The 13,482-nt window shown below is 33.4% G+C and overlaps 1 protein-coding gene across 7 annotated transcripts in view; it reads left to right on the forward strand.

Annotated features, from left to right (window-relative positions):
* The first annotated feature begins 3,819 nt into the window (after positions 1-3,819).
* LOC125834812 (DNA polymerase eta) overlaps positions 3,820-13,482 on the forward strand; it is a 32,962-nt gene continuing 23,299 nt past the window's right edge. For 6 of the 7 annotated variants that reach the window (XM_049513965.1, XM_049513960.1, XM_049513961.1 and 3 more), the window contains exons 1-7: positions 3,820-3,917; positions 7,592-7,712; positions 7,815-7,926; positions 8,004-8,171; positions 8,878-9,042; positions 9,178-9,281; positions 9,544-9,663. In XM_049513965.1, coding sequence (XP_049369922.1) covers positions 3,842-3,917; positions 7,592-7,712; positions 7,815-7,926; positions 8,004-8,171; positions 8,878-9,042; positions 9,178-9,281; positions 9,544-9,663 — 866 coding nt within the window. In that variant the 5' untranslated portion in view covers positions 3,820-3,841. Of the gene's footprint in view, positions 3,918-7,591; positions 7,713-7,814; positions 7,927-8,003; positions 8,172-8,618; positions 8,777-8,877; positions 9,043-9,177; positions 9,282-9,543; positions 9,664-13,482 lie in introns of those variants that run through there. The other variant, XM_049513967.1, reaches the window with a different exon arrangement.

The raw sequence follows: 13,482 nt of genomic DNA on the forward strand, positions 1-13,482 counted from the left end.
GAACATGACAATTAAAAGTGGACAGATGGAGTATTTGTTTATTATTATACTAAATATAATTGTTGCATATTAATTTATCATTATACTAAATATAATTAATTTATATTAATTGATCACCTTACTAAATCAATAAAACTTTAATAACTTTTTTTACTACTCTTGCAATTGATTTTATTTTTGAAAGTATTCATATTTGTTTGTATAATTCACAAGAAGTATTTTAAGGTGTGAATTAGAAAAATCATCTTCTTATTTATGTTTTTTAAGCACCGTAAAAAATTAATAGTGATCAACTAATATGAGACGAAAGGAGTATTTCACATACACAATACTTTATTATTTATTATTTTATATTATATATTAATATAAGTGGCTTATGTTTATTATGAAAATTATAAAAACATTACTGTTGGGACCACAAAACAACTTTATATTGTGATTAAAATAAGGATTAATTACTTGAGTGGATCCTTTTTAAAAAATAATTACTTATTTTAAGTATACTCTTTAATTATTACCATTTATAGCAATATATAACAATAATATATATTTTATTAGATTTGTCTTACTCTTTTGCCTCTTTCTCCTTTTTCTCTCTCGCCTTTTTAGTTTTTATCTCTTTTTCTCGCTCTTTCTCTCTTTTTTTCTTTATATTGTTCTTTTTCCCTTGTTTTCTTTTGTGCTGCTGCTTTTTCTCTCTTGGTTTCTTTCTATTGTTTTTTCTTTCTTTTTTCCTTTTTGTTGCACTTTCTCCCTCTCTTTCTCTTGTTTTTTTTTTCTCTTTCTCTCTCTCTATTTTCTTTCATAGTGTAGTCAATGATTCATAGACTAAATAAATTTGTATTAATAATTAATTAATTAAATAAGTAATCTAATCGTAACAAATGAAGAGACATAATAAATTGCAAAATGAATTAAACTTGAATTAAAAATGTGTTCCACACATATTAAAGTTGAATTAGAAGAGAATTAATATGAATGCAAAATGTAGCAAACGAAAGAGCATTATATGATCTGTAAACTGAATGAAATTGTATCAACAATGAATTTCACAAGTAATTAAACGTAAAAAATCAACCAATAAATTGCAAAATCAATTAAAATTGTATTTAAAAGTGTATTACACTAATATTAAACAAGTAAATAAATTAAATTTGCTTTAAAATTGTATTGCATAATATTAAAGTTGAATTAGAAGAGAGAATTAAGAATGAATGAAAAACGTAACTAACGAAAGACAAGACAACGATCTATAAACTGAATTAAACTTATATTATTCATGAATAAAACATGTATTATATATGTCTTATAAATTATTTTTGATTTGTATCACTAAGAACGTGAGTGATGTTGCAATATGTATTAAAAATGTAATGTGCATGTATTATAAGTGTGTTACCTAAATTACTTTAGTTCATATCATTAAAAAGGGAGTGAAGTTTGCAATATGTATTATAAATGTAGGATTATTATTCATGATTTTAATACAATTATGAAACATATCTAATATAACTTTAATACAAACGCAATATAGTTCCGTAAACTTCATCCTTTTCGAGCTTCAATCTAATATTTCTCCTAAAATCAATTTTAAACTTAACCAAACCCTCTTAAAATTGAGATATAAACTCCAAATGATATTTTCAATTATTTGTAGGAACAACCTATCCAAACTAAAGAGCAGACAAGTAATCTAATCGTAACAAATGAAGAAACATAATAAATTGCCAAATGAATTAAACTTGAATTAAAAATGTATTACACATATTAAAGTTGAATTAGAAGTGAATTAAACACGCATGCAAAATGTAGCAAACGAAAGAGCATTCTGTGATTTGTAAACTGAATAAAACTTGTATCAATAATGAATTAAACAAGTAATTTAATCATAACAAATCAACCAATAAGTTGTAAAATGAATTAACTTGTATTAAAAGTGTATTACACAAATATTAAAGTTGAATTAAAAGAGAGAATTAAGCATGGATAAAAAATGTAACCAATGAAACACCAAACAATGACCTATAGAGTGAATTAAACTTATATCAATAATGAATTAAACAAGTAATCTAATAGCAACAAATAATAAACTACAAAATGAATTAAATTTGCATTAAAAGTGTATTACACAATATTAAGGTTGAATTAGAAGAGAAAATTAATAATAAATAAAAAACGTAACTAACGAAAGACAAGACAATAATCTATAGACTGAATTAAACTTGTATTATTCATAAATAAAACATGTATTATATGTGTCTTATAAATTATTTTGGTTTGTATCACTAAGAACATGAGTGATGTTTGCAATATGTTTTAAAAATGTAGTGTGCATGTATTAATCATTTGGTTGGTATCACTAAGAAGAGAGTAAAGTTTGCAATATGTATTAGAAATGTATTGTTCATGAATAAACCTTATATTATACGTGTCTTAGAATTATTTGATTTGTATCACTAAGAAAATGAATGATGTATGCAATATGTATTATAAATGGATTGCTCATGAATAAAATTTATATTATATGTGTATTATAAATAATTTTTATTTATCACTAAGAAAATGAGTAGTGACGGTTGCAATATGTATTAAAATATAATGTGAAAGTCTTATAAAGGTATTATTAATGTGTTACCTAAATTATTCTTGTTGGTATCACTAAGAAAGGAGTGAAGTGTGCACTATGTATTATAAATGTACTACTCATGAATAAAACATGTATTATATATATCTTATAAATTATTTTGATTTGTATCACTATGAAAAAGAGCGACGTTTGCAATATGTATTACAAATGTATTGTTCTATATTATAAATGTATTAAAAGTGTGTTGCTTAAATTATTTTGGTTGATATCACTAAAAAAGAGTGAAGTTTGTAATATGTATTATAAATGTATTGTTCATGATTTATGTACAATTTTAATACAATTATGAAACATATCTAATACAACTTTAATACAATTGCGATACAGTTTCATAAACTTTACCTTTTTCGAGTTTCAATATAATATTTCTCCTAAAAACAATTATAAACTTAACCAAAACCTCTTAAAATTGAAATATAAATTCCAAACGACATTTTCAATTATTTGTAGGAACAACCTATCCAAACTAATCACAAATTCATAAAATACAAATAATGAATTCAAAATTTGAACTTTATAATGACCATCAATGGTGAACTCTTGTTGTTGTAATTTTAGAGATTTGAAATTTCTGCTTGAAAACATGATTTTGTACAAATTTTCATCTTTCCATTTCTTTTTTCGTCGTATTTTTTGGGTAAAAATAATGAAATATGAAAAATTGATTTGTTATTTAAATGAAAATTTGAAAGAAGAAGAATCTTTAAAAAAAAAGAAAAAAAAGAAAGAAGAGAAGGAAGATAATAATGATTGAGAAAGAAAGATGGAGAAGAAGAACAAAAAAAAAAAAAAAGAGGAAGAGGAAAAACGGCCGAGAAAGAGGCAAGTGAGTACATTTCTTAATTCCAAAAAATTGTTATATTTAGTTAGAAAAATTATATTGTCATAGATGGTAAATATTTTTTTAATATAGCATATTTATGTGATTTACCCTTAAAATAATTTCAAAATATTATATACTGTTTTTCATTTAATTTTTTGTTTATTTAATTTTTGTTGATATTTATATTTCATATAAAATATAACTCAATATATGTTTTTTTTTTCATTTTAATATATCCGCGTAACGCGCGGGTACGTATACTAGTATATATATATATAATAGGGAATTGGATTATTGGAGTATAAAAATTCAAAGGAAATTGGTGGGAAATTATTTTACTAGGAGAAGACGATTGAGGGGCCGCGAGAGAGATGCCGGTGGCAAGACCCGAGTTATCGGATTCTAGAGTTATTGCTCACGTCGACATGGATTGCTTCTACGTTCAAGGTTCTACTTTTCTCTGAAAATTTTGGGATTTATATTAATTTGTGTATTCATATTAGGGCATATGCAGACTAGACACTAATATGTACAATCCCTTCATTTCTCTTTTGAAAAATATCACAATTACTTCCCTTCCTTTCGGATTTGTTGTAATAATAAGGTATCTGAAGACCTTGTGATCGTTCCTTTCAATTATAAGACCATTACAGGCGGAGCCAAGATTTTTAATTCATGGGTTCTTGACCAGTGTAGTAGGTATGGGTGTATTGACTTGCTGTCCATTCTAGTATTACTCTTGTTTCTTGTTATTATATGTTTCGTCTAGTTTGATTATAGTATTGTTCTGCTACTACTTGTTTTCTTTATTTTCATTGCTTCTTTTTCTAGACTGTTTTTATCTTAATCTGAGGGTTTATTGGAAACAACTAGCCCACTAGAGGTCAGGTTTGCGTACACTCTACCCTCCCGAGACCCCACTTTATGGTACTACATTGGGCATGTTGTTGTTGGATTACTTATAGTATCAAATGAGTTTTTTTAAAATATAAATACTGAGTTTGAGCCAAAGACGGACCCTGTAGGCTGTACCTAAAACTGTGCCTCCATTTCTGGAGCCAATACTTTCTTGAGGATGTTCCTTTAAAGCTTTGTTATTTCTTAGCCAGGTTACTTTTTCCATAGCTCTTCTATAGTTGGTAAGAAATTGCTGATAGTTGTTGGTTTAAGGAATTGGATGCTTCTGCACCAAGGGTGTGGCTTATGAAGTGGGAGGAAAATTGTGAGGTCTCCGGTTTAATTTCCCGCAAGGTGACTTAGGCAGATGAGAAGATTTTTTCTTTCTGAAATCCTTTTATTGAAAAAAGAAAATAGTTTTTCTCATCTACCTATTCTTCATGGGTAGATTTACATATTACCTACATTTGTGGAAGGGAGTAGGTACTCGATGGAATAGTCGAGATGCGCATAAGTTGATCTTGACATCGCTATCATAAAAGGAAAAAGCTTTGGGTGTTCTTACATATAATGTTTTAGATGTAAACAATATATAAAATGCTAAATATAAGTGTAGCCCAAGCGATAGCACACAAGTTTTTATTGTCAATGCTCTACAACAACAAACCATAACTACACATCAGCCCCAAACATATTGGGTTTGGCTATATGAATTCTCACTGACCTCCAATTAAATTTCATCTTAAGCAAGCGTTATACAAATTTTGAAGTACCAGAAGTTGGCTACATGAATTCTCACAAACTTTTATGTTTTCTTCATTGTTTTCTTCTTTTTACTTGGATTTGATGTACTTGAGTTGAGGGTCTTTCTGAAACAACCTCTCTACCTCCAAGAGGCAGTGGTAAGGTCGCTGTGCACTCTACCGTTCCCAAACTCCACCCGGTGGGATTTCACTGGGTATGTTGTTGTAAGTATAATGAATCTAGATAAATATGGTTTAGCCAAATCTTCTCTTTATATCCTAACATGCCCCTCAAATTCAAATTAGGGAAACCAACTTGATATCGAAATCTCACAAAATACCAAAAATAAAAGTCATGCTGAAATTCTTTTCCTCCGAAAAGTCGTTGATAATTGCATAACAAAAGAAAGTGTTTCTTGCACTTGACACACAAAAAAATATTGTTCTCAATTTCCAAAAGGAGATATTGTTTTGCAAATCTCCAAGACATAGTTACTTAAGTTTAAATTGGTAGAATAAAGACGAGAAATCCTAGGTTGAATGGAAGGCACTGGTAGTGAAAAAAGTAGTAGTGTCAAGAAGTTACACTTGATGAAAGGTTGCTGAAGAGTGGAGCAATGCTTGAATGGTCTCTCGAAGTAGAAACACTGCTTGTTATAGAGAGGAGCATCGCCAAAAACCGAAAGGAAAAGAAATATAAAAACATTGGTCGACATGCGACACATGTTGGCATGCACCGGGTTGTTGGTAGGTGCAGCTATTTGAGTCTCTACCAAGGTTGCAGAAGCTCTGATACCTTGTGAAACTAGAAAAAACCTTCTTATTTAGTAGTGTTATGGAAAACGGACTCTTCATCGCTTAAAGTGAGAAGCGACGTGAGGCGACAAGTATATCGCTTCAAGGGTATGAAGTGCAATGATCCTATGTAAGTGCTCGCTTCATGGGGAGGAGCGTGAAGCGCTAGGAAACAATTGTTTTTATGTTTTTTTAAGTTTTAAAGATATCAATTTTAAAGAAAAAATGGAACCCGGGTCTCCATATTTTGCTTGTTCCAGAAGCTTCAACTTAGAGCTAGTCTTCTTCTTATAGCTGGATTTTAAATCTTTCCAAATAGTCCATTATCAGTGGATTTTTTTCAATTAAAGTAGCTGAGTTTTATTTCGTTTGCCTTTTAAAGAATGTAAATAGCATCACAAGATCAAAAGAAAGACTCAACTTGGATATATGCATAGAAAGTTAATTAGATCGACAAACCTCAATTAAATGTCTTTTTTGTTACAAATTACAAAAAGGTGAATTTATAGTCACAAACATCATCTCATCAATTGGTAATCCCAAGGTTACAACTTGTCCAAGTTCCCGGGCACATGTGAAGGAAAAAGTGCAAGAGCTTATGGTGGATAAAAAATTGAATAACGACTCAAATGCAATAACATATTGTTCTATTCAAATTTTAGATTTGATTTTGCTTGTTGTGCTCTCTACTTTTTAGTTTTTTTAAATTCACAAACACAATTGGAACAACATACACCAATACCATGGCAAATATACTTACCGACAAGGGAAAGCGAAACTGACCTACCCTAGAGTGAGGACTCAAGAGTGACTCCCCCTATCACAAGAAGACAGGAAGAAAAGAATTTCCCACGCCCTTATTTACCAAGCTCAGGACTAAAGGAGCATTTTAGGAATTTTACATTTGCTTATATATGTTGTTTTTGTACAAGTTTATTTTGTCTTTATAAAAAAAGGGGGCTTCTCTTCGATGAAGCAAGCGCTTTGCTTCACGCTTCATGCTTTTGAGTGAAAGAGAATCAGGGCCCTGTTGCTTTTTGTCGCCACACTCTGAAAAACACTGCCCTTGACTTTATTCAGTAACAATATACAAGAGGTGCTCCTTACATAGGAGTTTTAGGCCATGTATGATATGCATTGATGGTAATCAATATCTCTGCTAATAAATTAAGTAAATATTCTATAACTAAAATACACCAGAAGGTATTTACAAAGCTTATTCTATAAGATTTTCCTTATTCAAGTATAATGAATCTGGACATATCTTCTCATGATATTCTAATGACTAAACCATCTCAAGTGACCTTATGTCAATTTATCCTTTATGTGATTCTTGCATTTTTCACTGGTTGCTATCATTTTTGTTTTGGTCTAACCTTGTATAAATATCCACCTTCTTGCAAAATCATCCCTGGATCAACATCCACTCCCATTTAATATTCTTGGTTTTATAACCATTTTGTAAAACTTGCCTTTCACTTTGAATTTTAAGAATGTACTTTTTGTATATTTATAAAAGAAATGTTCTTTCTGTTATGATCACGAGATAGTGATGTTACCATATTTTATTAATAATAGTAATGTTACCATCCTTTTCTTGTGTATTTATCTTTTTACTGTGCAATTTGGTTGTGCCATGATATCATCTTTATAGTCTGGCTAACTGGTCATACTGTGAATCTGTAGTGGAGCAGCGAAAGCAACAAAGTCTAAGAGGTCAACCCACTGCTGTTGTACAGTACAATTCTTGGCAAGGTGGGGGACTGATCGCTGTCAGTTATGAGGCTCGTAAGTTTGGGGTGAAGCGGTGAGTCTGTTTACCTATGGTTGTATGAGTAGTTAACTGGTTATTCTTGGAGAAGTTGATACTCATCAAGCATCTGAGAACTGAAATATTTACATGCTTAAGCTCAATGCGAGGTGATGAGGCAAAACAAGTTTGTCCGGAGATTCATCTTGTTCAAGTCCCAGTTGCCCGTGGTAAAGCTGATCTTAATACCTACAGGAATGCAGGCTCAGAGGTTCATTGACACTGAAAGTTACCGTTGTGCTAAGAATGAATAATGTTGGTGATAATCATACCATAATACAATTGCAGGTTGTCTCCATACTTTCTAGAAGAGGCCGATGTGAGCGTGCTTCAATTGATGAAGTGTATTTGGATCTCACTATAGCAGCTGAAGCAATGTTGGCAGATAATCCTCCTGAGTGCCTGGAAACTATCAGTGAAGACGTAGTACAATCACATGTTTTGGGTCTTGAGGAAGTAGGTGTCATTTAAAGCAGCTTATCTTTCTTCTTTTGAAATAGGAAAGTGGGTGACAATATTGATAATACCTTATCTTTTTTAGAGTTTTGACATTCTCTATTATTTGTGTACATATTTCTATCTTCAATTTGTCAGGTATTTTTTGGGAGTGTTTTCAGTTTGGTTAGAGATTTTTATGTTAGTATCGGGATAAATGTGACATTCAGGGAATTTCAAGTTCTGGAGGAGTCCAATTTCTTGAAATTTGGGTATTATAGAATTGAAACAAACCCAAATGGTATAGAGTTGGTTATGGACCCAGACTCATATACTGACTTCGGTTCTTTGGGGATTAAGACGTGGTAGTACTTGTTCTAAAGTGTCCTCCGTTTCTACCAGCTAGAAGACAGAATCAAGAAGGAGATATTTTTAGCACCATTTCTCTTTTTTTTGGTCCCCCCTTGCATGAGGTCTGAAACCTTAGTGCGATCTGATAAATGCATTCAACAGCAACATTAGTTTATGGTATTTAAGTAATAAAATAAACTCTATTTTGTTTTGAGATGGTAGTATTGGAGATGAGCACGCCTACATCTGTGCATCATTCCATGGACTTCTGCACAGTAATGTTATTTTTTGTATTGGATTTTTAAAAGTATATTTTTTTATTTATCCATATCCCTCGGGTTTTTGCTGATATCTGGTGACTTCGTTTCCTGCACAGGTTGGTAGCGATGCCAGAGAGAATGTCAGACATTGGTTCACTAGAAGTGATGCTAGTCGCCGTGATAAGTTGTTAGCCTGTGGAGCCTTTATTGTTGCAGAACTTCGGCTGCAAGTACTGGAAGAGACTGAGTTCACTTGTTCTGCAGGCATTGCTCATAATAAGGTGGAAATATTTATTATTTTGTAACAACAATAAGGTGGATATAAATGTCGTTTACATGAGAAATGCATAATTATAGATTTGATGGTTTATTTTTGAAGAAGGTTTTTAGTAACTTGAGTATGATATTGTGAGCAGATGCTGGCCAAACTTGCAAGTGGAATGAATAAACCTGCTCAGCAAACTGTGGTGCCTTTCTCATCCATCAGCAAATTACTTAGAACTTTGCCTATAAAAAAAATGTAGGGGTTTGCACAGAAATCGTTCGTTGACACCTTGTTACCATCTGTTTAGTAGTTTATAGTATGTTGGATGCTTGGTTACGTCTTAATTTAATTGAAATTGAATTCTTTTCTTTATATATTCTTAATCTCAGTCCTTTCGTGGACTGCTCTACTGTGATGTGGCACATGGTTTCTATAATGTAAATGGTACTTTTTGGCTTGTTTATTCTTCTAAATACTTTTTTCTTTTAACATGTCTTGGGGCATTATTTGTTCACAGGAAACAGCTTGGAGGAAAACTTGGAACTTCTTTGCAGATTGACTTAGGTGTGAACACTGTTGGGGATCTGCTCCAGTTTTCAGAAGAAAAGCTACAAGAATATTATGGAGTAAATACTGGGTGATAATCTATTCTCAGACTCAGATGTGTTGTTAGTCTTTGTAAGTCTTTGGTCTGTCTATCATGCTCATGTTGGGCAGACTCCTCCTCTTAGGGAAGAAGTCCCACTAGTAGAATTACTAAATCAATGAACGAAAAAAAGAAAGAAAATAAGGAATTTGATGACCAATCCGTCTCAAGATAGCTGAACTCACTATACTTTAGTAATTATTGCCATACTTCTAATTTTAAGTGGAATTTTTAAATACCTACAGTCTTATAAGGTGTTTGGAATCTATGTTGCTCGAACTCTTCAAAAAATTCAATGGGTGTGTGTCGGATACGCCAAAAGTAGTGCATTTTTGGAGAGTCCGACACGGGTGCGGCATCAAAAGTGAAGAGTCCGCGCAACTAAGGTTTGGATTGAGTAGCTATTAAGGCAAAAATAATTAAAAGCTAGTTTGACCAGATTTTTGAGCTAAACCCAAACACCCTCTTAGATTATTTTTTTCTCTTCCAATAAATCAAAGATAAACAGATCTGTTCAAACACGACTATACTAATAGCCTTGCTGTCACAACCCGGTTCCTCTAGTCACAATGGCACCTACTATAACCCACCAATATGTAAGCCAACCCATAAGCTAGAACAACAAGTAATAATGCATATATGGGTAGAAACAAAGTAGAAGCAGTAATTTAATAACAAAAAATGAGCAACAGAAGGTTAAATGGTGGACAGTTTGGAGAGAGAGAAATGGGAGGTGTTATGAAGATAGATCCAATTCCATCCAGAAAGTTAAATGGAATTGTATAATATCTTTCTACTTTTGGTGTTAAGAAGTAGGTTTAGAGGATATAGATCAGTTTGTAGATTTATTAAGATCTCTGTAAGTATTTTGTTTTCTAGTTGCTGTTTTTTTTTTTTTTATCTAACACTTTTTGATGGTGTCCAGCATGTCCTTAATGCTGAGGAATACACATTTACCAGTTTCAAAAAAAAAATAGAGCAACAGAAGGAAACAAACCAAAAGATATATATATATATATATATATATATAGATCCCTTCCAAAAATGGAAGTCACACATACAAGTTTTCTAAAACAAAAGAGTACAAGTAACAAGTCCCAGTGGACCCAAAATACAATCTCGTCTCAAAATGCAAAAGGCTAGCTATCAAAATACTGAGAGAGATGATAAGTCCATGACGCCAAGTGCTCACCCTCGCCTCAGATCAAAAGCTGCAACAGGCTCGAATGGTCAATGTTGATAGTTGGTGCTCGAACCTGCATCATAGAACAAATGCATAGTATAGCATGTGTACCAAAACAACAGGTACTCAGTAGACATCATAAGCCGACTGAGCAGGAAAAGTTAAAGCAATATGAAATGGTAGAATCTAGACACAAGCAAGGTCAAAGTGGAATTTAAAAGAAAAGCACATGAGCGTACCAAGATAGAAAAGAACTAAGTACAACTAAACTAATAAACCTACATGGACCTCATAAGCCTAAAAGGTATACTCGTGTGCCAGTTTAAGTAAAAACCCGAACAGACCCCATAAGCCCGACAGGTACACAAAATAGCTAAAACTACTAAGAATAAGATACGGTGAGTCCAAATCCAGAGAAGGTTGAAGATCGGACTTTTAACCGTGAATAACCTCGAAGTAACCAATAAGAGCCGCCTAGCTAAGGGGTGCAGAGCTCGGACCTCGAAATGCAGATAGTCTCCAAAGGGGTAATAGGCTGTAGCAAAGTGTATCGTCTCCATATGTAGAGGATATAGAGCAGTGTGACCAAATCTTGAGTCTCCAACTATGAAGGTCTGCGAAAGGACCTTATTCAACTGCCTGTAATTATTACACATCCACATCGTACCGTCCTTCTTAACAAACAAAATGGAGGTACCCCAAGGCGACACACTAGGCCGAATGAATGCCGAATGAATCCTTATCCAAGAGATTTTGAAGCTGAACACTGAGCTTCTTAAGCTTTGCGGGGCCATTCGATAAGGCGGAATAGAAATAGGACGAGTACTCGGCTCAAGGTCAATATGGAAATTGATATAACGCTTTGGGGTAGGCCAGGTAGGTCGGTAGGAAACACACCCACGAACTCACGAACAATGGGAACCGACTCAACTGGTAGAACCTCCCTACTCACATCCCGAACCTAGGCTAAGTAAGATAAGCAACCGCTAGCCACTAGTCTTTGAGCCCAAATAAATGAAATAACTCCAATCGGTGTGCTACTACAAGAGCCTTGCCACACCACCGGGGGAATACCAAGCATGGTTAAGGTAATGGTCTTAGAGAAGCAATCTAAGGCCGCGCGGTAGGGAGATACTAGTCCATGCCCAAAATCACATCAAAGTAAAGCATATCAAGCAATATAAGGTCAGCTCGGGTGTCAACCCCCTGGATAGTCACCAACGAGATCGAAACACCTAATCCACTACTAAAGACTCAACCATGGGGGTCGACACATGCAACGACGTTGCCAAAGGCTCCGAACACATACTCAAACGAGAAACATAATATATAAATACATATGAAAAGGTAGAGCCCGGATCAAATAAAGTTGAGGCGGGCTAATGGCATAAGAGAATCGTACTTGTGATCAAATCGTCCAATGCCTCAGCCTCCACCCTCGCTGGAGCTGCATACAAGTGAGTCTGTCTTCCTTTACCCTGGGCATCTGTCCTACCACCTGACTTGCCTCCCCACAGACCACCCTGAATACCCCGATGACTACTACGACAATCTTGACCCTGGCCTCTGCCTCTGATCGGAGGTGCTACTAGTGGAGTTGGTAGAGCTGCCTAATGGCACAAACTCGCACCGTAAACCTCGGGACCCTAGCCGACCATGCCTCTAACCTAAAATGACCCTTTCGGAGCTGATGAAACCATCAAAATTGTATTTTGAGGCTGTCTTCCTGAACTCCTGATCGAATTAACCGTTCAAGGTTCAGAAGCTCCAAGACACAAAATTTCTCATAAAAACCAAACGGACCACCGGGTGACCAAACTATCAGTCTCACCAAGTCATAAATGACTTGGGGTTGCTATAAGAACTCTCTAAACGACGAAAAGAAGACATAAACACAGACATGACCTGGAGGGTCAGTACACTTGCTTTTGCTATTTTTTCCAATTAAATCCATCAGTTTTTCTGCTACTTCTTCTTATGTTCCTGTTCTGGAGCTTATAATGTGTCAACTTCTGTTTTATAAATTTTACTTATTCTTAAATTGTTTGATGTGTACAGAAAAAGCGTAGCACACTTGCTTGCAATTTTGTGATCAGATCGGTCAATTATGTTTTAACTTGAAAATATTTCCTACTTCTTCAGTAAGGTTCTTTTGATATTTTGATAGAAATTAGAAACTAGTGAAGTTGATTGAAAATCATTTTGAGAATGTCATTTCTTGATAACCTGATTCAATCATTGAAATTACAATTGTTGAGTGATCAAATTTTTGGCATGCTCAGTAAGATAGGAAAAAAATACAATAAGTACCATTTAAATCCTATGGCAAGTCAAAGAAATTGATTCTATTACCAACAAGTTGAACAGGCTTGATATCAAATATTAATAACATGCACACCAATAGAAAAGAAAAAGAAAAGATGCATGCACACATGAACAAATTGACAACTAACTATTATTTCATATGTTAATTAGCCTAGGAAGTAACAGTACTTTATTAAGATATTTTACCTGTTGTAAGAGGTTAGTTTTGCTGTAAGCATTTGATTTTGGCTTTAGTTGAAATTATAAATACTCCCTCCATCCCAATGAGAATGCCACTATTATTATTTGTAGCGTCAAACTAC

The sequence above is a fragment of the Solanum verrucosum genome, unplaced genomic scaffold, assembly GCF_900185275.1.
Source record: "Solanum verrucosum unplaced genomic scaffold, falcon-dt-bn FXZP01000172.1, whole genome shotgun sequence".
Lineage (NCBI taxonomy): Eukaryota > Viridiplantae > Streptophyta > Magnoliopsida > Solanales > Solanaceae > Solanum > Solanum verrucosum.